Genomic DNA, 6,755 nt, shown 5'->3' with positions numbered 1-6,755 from the left:
TTGTCATTAGGAGACTAGAACCGAGTCCCACACCAAGGCATTGAAGCAGGGTCTGGCCGCTTGTGTGGCTGCAGCCTTGCTGCCTGATGATGTGGGTGTCTCGGTCTTTCTTTCAGAACTCAGGTTTAAGGCCTGCAGAGCCATACAGTGTTCCATCTTGCTTACTTGTGCAGGCTTCTATAAATACTAGCTAGTTAAACTGTAGACTCTCATCGCAACGCCCTAGAACCTAATTCTGGATGGATTTAGGACACTTCCTTGACAGAAGTGTTGTTATCAAAAAAATAGGTTAAAAAATTTCTCCTTGGGGCCTTACTCCAAGTGTAGTGTTAAAAACTGTAATTACTTCTCTTCTGTGAGGATTCAGTGGCAGCAAAAAAGCACTGGGTTAAGGCTACATGTCCTCATTAAAGTTAAATGTGACTATGGGTTGAACCTTCATTCAGAACCATTCTTGTCCTTTTGTCTGTGGATGAGTGGAATAGAACATCTCCAGTCACCTCTGCAGATGTTCTTCCTCTTTGAAAACTCTCATGAGACCTTTCGAACTGAAGTAAAAAAGTAAATTAGAACCTCACGGAGTAATGTGAGCGTTATACATGACTGTGCATATGGCTGTGTGACACAGCATAGTAGTACCTAATTACTGTATTATGGGTGTACTAGCAGCACAGTAGGTATGGGTGAAGTTCAGATACTGTCAGAATGGAACTTGCTCAGCTCTGTGTGCAGGTCCTGTTTCTCTTGGTGGTAGTGAGTGGGGCTTGTTTCTGGTTGGAGGAGCCTGCACCAGTTTGCTCTTCATCTCCTTGATCTAGTTCTCCTCTGGTGGTTCTGTGCAGTTTCTGCTTTGAAAATCTGCTCTGTGCCCGTACTTGTTTTCCGGGGGGAACTACCAGGCTACCTTTCATCTAACCTTGGCTACCAGCTCCCTGAAAACCTGCAGCATATAGCTCAGAACCGGCTTGCAGTCATCCGGAGGAAAGCCCAGTCTCTGAATGCAGTTTCTCTTCTCTCATGTAAGATTGTTTTTGTGCCCTAGATAAAGCCAGTTCTTTCTAAAACCTGAATCTTGTTCCTCAGCTAGAGACTGTAATACCAGAACTACTCACTTCCTCTTGGGATAGCTTCCCTAGTTTCTTTGCTTTCTCATGAATGCAATTATAATAGCAATTTAGTATGATTTATGCAATCAAAACATAAACAACTTTTAATGAAGATGAAGCAGTAAGGAGCAAACTGGTTTGGAGATAGCTATCTGAAGCTAGTTCTACCTGCCCAGGAAGTGAGAAATCTCACCCTTTAAACTATGCTTTGTGGGTTTCATTATTAAGGATTATTAAGAATAAATTATTGGAGCCGAGGCAGTACTAAACATAAACCAGTTTTCTTTTGCTGTTTTTCAGTGCAAAATAAGAACTCTTAATCCTCAAAACCTTTGTTAGAATAGATTTTTCTTGAAAACAAACCTAAACGCACAGAATGAACTTTAGATAGATGTATTTTTAAGGAAATGATTACAAAAGATAGAAGGATTTTGTCATCGTATCCCCAAGAGTGCACAGACATAAGAAATCAGTCTGTTGAGAACAAGCTTAAATGTGGGAGTCAAACTCTTTATATTGCAAGCAGTTTTCATTCTGCCCTCCAGTGACAGGAGACAAAAACCGTGCAGTAATGATGAATACGCTTCAGTGGCTGGGGTTCCAGTTTAAATCCATGAGGGGCTTCTTTTCTTTGGAAAAAAATGAAGTGTGTTGGATTCTGTTATTATAATTGCATAGGAAAAAACATTCAGATACCATGGTCTAAAAGGAATCATGTTTTAAATTAATCCTAACCTGTCAAATGGCGTGCTTGTTCCTAGGTTTTGAGGCCTTACTCTATGAGTAGTTCTGTGATCTGCGTTCTAAAACACAACTTGCTGTTCTACGTGTTTGTCTAATGGCTTTTCCAACAGAAGAGGTTGTAGCATGGATGAAAATGTTTGAAGGACTTCAGTTAAAATATGAACTCTTGATTTTCCAGGTCTGGGTTAGCCCTTGTTGACTGCTACTGTTGATAATACAGTTTTTCCTTTGCTTTACAAAGTCACTGAAGTCAGAGGGAGTTTTGCCTTTAGTTTTCTCAGAAGCAGGATCAAGCATACTCAAGTAGTTGCATTTCTGTATTTGTCTGGAGGTAATATCATAATAACAGGAATTGTGGAGCCACTTAATTGTAAAATGTGAGGGAATATTCTAGGCCTAATTGAAAGGTTAGAAGGTGGAGCTGAGGGCATGTTCCAAAGGTGGTGTCTGGTTCAGAGACTGGTTTATTGCAATAGTTTGTTGTTGTTTGTAGATGAAAGGAGTGATTGATGTAGGCATGAATACTCAATAGGCTCCTAATACCTACCTGCCTCACTGCCTGAGGAGGTTAAGATACTGACACTTCAAACTACTTTTCTCTTAAAGAAATACAGATGGGGGTAAACAGCATGAGAGAGTGCAGGGGCAATGAATGAAATATGAATTTAAAATGTTCTCTTTGCTGTGGCGTGGCAATCAGCTGAAAGGAACCATGAGTGAAAAGGCCCTTCTTCCATCCCTCCTTGGTTTTGTGTGTTTATTGTCTCTACGTGCTAATCCAGTGCCTATCCTATGGGTGGTAGGTACAGCAAGTGATGGCTTGTGCCCTATCCCTTCCTACCTATGGGAGAGGGGAGGGTGGCGATATTGATGAGTGAGGAAGAGGACCTATTCCCTAAGGATAAAACAGGATGGAGAGGAGAGAAAGAGGCATGGTCACCTGGGAGTATGGTATTGGCCTTGATGTGAGGGACATAGCACAGGGGAAATGGGGCCCTTGCTGATGGCCTGGGATAAAGGAAGGGAAATCATATGCAGCTCCTACAGGGAATGGCAGTCATGGAGACAGAAATTTTACAAGTCATAGCAGCGATGAACCTCTTCTGGTGTGTGTATATGGATCCCTTTGACTGCACACAGGAGAGTCCAGGCAGTGAGGGAAGTGTAGGTGATGGGAACGTGGACGGCATGGGTAGATCTGAGCTCTGCAGGGTAAATCCTTTGATACATACACACATGAACCTTTTGCTTGCAAAGATTCAGACTTGTGTCTGAAGGGAGTTTGATACTAAAGTCTTCACTTTGTGTTTGGTTGCTTTCTGTTGCCTTTTGGGGGTGCGTGGGTGGGTGAAGGTGGTTTGTATGTAATAACTATGTCTGAGACCTGTGTAATACATTAGACAACTTTTCTTCTATCTGGTAGCACTACAGACATCACAAGAGCTTTGGTTTTTAGCAGTGGTAGAAGGTATAATACATTCTTACTCGTGGGGATTTTTGTAACTCATATGTCGTAAGAAATTAAGAAGTTTTCCTTGTAAAATTATTTCAGAGGAGTCTTTGGACTCTGGGGAAAGGGATATGGGAAAGTGGGACTGCTTCTGAACAGTGAAATGACTGTACCTGACAGTTCTGGGAAGCACTGTACGTTACTGGATATCTTTCTGCAACTCATATTCACTCTACATCATTTTATTAGGTGTCTGTTAAATTTTGGAAGATGTCTTCACAGCTTTTCCTGCAAACCTTTGCTGCATTTACTGGTACACTTTTGAAAAGGTCTATACATAAAATGTATACATTATGCTGAGTATTTTCTTTGACTTTTCTCTGCTTTGATTTCCTCTGGATGTACTGTCAAGTTTGGAGTGTTAGAGCTGCCTAGAAAATCAGACTGCTCTTAAATAATCAGACAGTAGTTTAATATGGGTTTTTAAATATGCCTTATTTCTATTTCACATGCCTGAATGTACTTGCAGTACACGTTTTCTGTTACCCTCAGGAGTGCTTTTCCCACTTATCTTTATATATAAATATAAATTCTTATAGCTTGAGAGGTTCATACACAGGTCTGGCTCCTTCCTATCTAGCTGATGTGGTTTAACCGCAGCCCGCAACTAACAGTAGCCTGACATAGCTAACCTAGGATCCCAACAGCCCTTGACTCCTTAAAAAGGTAGTAAAGAGAGGTGGAGCTGAGTCCTCTCTGGAAAATCCTTACCTCAGTCTCAGTCTTTTTCAGGAGAAGCCTGTTTCTTCCCTTTGAGTATACAGGGAGTCTTGGGAGCCTGCATTCCTAAAGTAGGTGACTGAAGTACTCAAAGGAAGCTGGAGGAATCTGTGCCCCTGTTAGTGCTCCTAAAGATGGTTAATCTTCTGCATGGGTAAAGTACTTGAACTGGTTATAAAAATCCACCAGGTAAGAGATGTCTTACCATATGCTGTGCAGAAACTGCAATAGGGCATCCAACACAGACAGGGCTTCTCAGTAGGAGTATCTGTTGATCACTTTACAGAAGAGCATCAGTGTTTTCAGCCTCCAGAGAAGAAGAGAGTCCCTGTTCTTACCTCCTGCCTCCTAAAATCCCTTTGGAGTAAGCAAGCATTCCTGGGAGCCCAGCAGAGCCCAGCTGTGCAGTGGACCTGATGAATGCAGTGATGATCCTTAAATAGACCAATGTGGGGGCACACGGGCTTTTGTAGACAGCTCTCTACTGAGTGTGACACTTCTCTACTTTGAATAGCAGAGTAAACCAGTACCAGTGCCTGGTACAGAATGGCTGCTTTTCTTCTTGCAGTGATTATTGCTCATAAATGTTATCCTTGGGTTTGAAAAGATGAGGAATGGAGAGTTTCAGTCTGCAGCACCTCAATCACCAGGACTCTGTGAAGCTGGCATGGTCCACACTGGCCTTTACAGACATGAGGATGCTTGTAACAGAGGGGTGTTGTCCTACCAATGAGTTCTTTATCTTGCACTTGTTGAGAGGTGGTCAGTGTCTTGCCTCTGTTTGGTACCACAGCAATGCTTCTCTTTCTGCTTCTGATGTTTAAAACCAACCAAGTCAAAAATACATACGTTATGTGCATTGTAGGGCACCAGCAAAGGCAAGTGTTGTGGGCTTTAGAGTATTAGATAGTAACATATGAGCAGATCCTAAGATTATTTCATAGAATCATAGAATAGTCAGGGTTGGAAAGGACCTTAAGATCATCAAGTTCCAACCCCCCTGCCATGGGCAGGGACACCTCACACTAAACCACGCCACCCAAGACTCCATCCAACCTGGCCTTGAACACTGCCAAGGATGGAGCATTCACAACCTCCCTGGGCAACCCATTACAGTGCTTCAGTCTCATAGTATGGAAAGACCAGAGTAAAGCTGTGCAGTGTTGTCATGGTTTAAGATGTTTCTGTTGCATGTTTACCACATTCTTGAGTACCTGAATGTGTCCTTTAAAAACATTGGCAATGTTTTCAGACCTTTTTTTCTGTAACAGGTAAGTCAGATGGCTGCTTCTCATCCCTTGTTGTACCAAACTGCTGAGACAAGGCTGTTTTCAGCTACTGATTTCAAGAGAAAATAAGAAAATAATTCTGTCCTTTGCTGAGTTCTGTTGCAGAAACTTCCCAGTGCTTTGTGCAGTGAACTTGGGTGGATTATCACTGTGCAGATGCGTTGAATGTAAGATTGCTAATCGTTCCTTGTTAGACAGAAGTAGGCTACCATGTAGAAGCTTGAAGTGATCTCAACTAAAGCTGGTAGAATGTCACCTTTATCAGAAACTTGTTTCATTTACATAGAATCATAGAATAGTTAGGGTTGGAAAGGACCTTAAGATCATCTAGTTCCAACCCCCCTGCCATGGGCAGGGACACCTCACACTAAATCATGTCACCCAAGGCCTCATCCAACCTGGCCTTGAACACCGCCAAGGATGGAGCATTCACAACCTCCCTGGGCAACCCATTCCAGTGCCTCACCACCCTCTCAGTAAAGAATTTCTTCTTTATATCCAATCTAAACTTCCCCTGTTTAAGTTTGAACCCATTACCCCTTGTCCTGTCACTACAGTCCCTGATGAAGAGTCCCTCTCCAGCATGCTTGTAGGCCCCCTTCAGATACTGGAAGGCTGCTGTGAGGTCTCCACGCAGCCTTCTCTTCTCCAGGCTGAACAGCCCCAACTTTCTCAGCCTGTCTCCATACAGGAGGTGCTGCAGTCCCCTGATCATTCTCGTGGCCCTCCTCTGGACTTGTTCCAAACAGTTCCATGTTGAGGACACCAGAACTGCACACAATACTCCAAGTGAGGTCTCACGAGAGCAGAGTAGAGGGACAGGATCACCTCCTTCGACCTGCTGGTCACGCTCCTTTTGATGCAGCCCAGGATACGGTTGCTTTCTGGGCTGCGAGCGCACACTGAAGCCGGCTCATGTTCATTTTCTCATCGACCAACACCCCCAAGTCCTTCTCTGCAGGGCTGCTCTGAATCTCTTCTCTGCCCAACCGGTAGCTGTGCCTGGGATTGCTCCGACCCAGGTGTAGGACCTTGCACTTGGCATGGTTAAACTTCATCAGGTTGGCACCAGCCCACCTCACAAGCGTGTCGAGGTCCCTCTGGATGGCATCCCTTCCCTCCGGCGTATCAACCGAACCACACAGCTTGGTGTCATCGGCAAACTTGCTGAGGGCGCACTCAATATAGGAGTACAAATCTTAATTCTTGGAATCATGTAATTGGAAATATGATGTGTGCATCTTTCAGCGTGCTCTCTTGGGTTCATTAGACAGCATTCTTTTTTACTTCTTCCACAAAGAAAAGGAAAAAAAATATCTTTTTTTTTCCCTTTCTTTTTCTGAATTCCAAGAATTTCCTTCCAGTCATTGCTCCATATTCCAGCTT

The 6,755-nt window shown here is 43.3% G+C and overlaps 1 protein-coding gene across 1 annotated transcript in view; it reads left to right on the top strand.

Moving 5' to 3' along the window:
- Positions 1-2,909: 2,909 nt before the first annotated feature.
- HECW1 (HECT, C2 and WW domain containing E3 ubiquitin protein ligase 1) overlaps positions 2,910-6,755 on the top strand; it is a gene marked incomplete at both ends in the record, with an annotated part of 174,387 nt that continues 170,541 nt past the window's right edge. Inside the window, one exon of the mRNA XM_080611271.1 lies at positions 2,910-3,062. Coding sequence (XP_080467397.1) covers positions 2,910-3,062 — 153 coding nt within the window. The remainder of the gene's footprint in view (positions 3,063-6,755) is intronic.

This window comes from Psittacula echo (genome assembly GCF_963264785.1).
Source record: "Psittacula echo genome assembly, chromosome: 2".
NCBI classification, from domain to species: domain Eukaryota; kingdom Metazoa; phylum Chordata; class Aves; order Psittaciformes; family Psittacidae; genus Psittacula; species Psittacula echo.
This window is presented reverse-complemented; position numbering and strand designations above follow the sequence as displayed.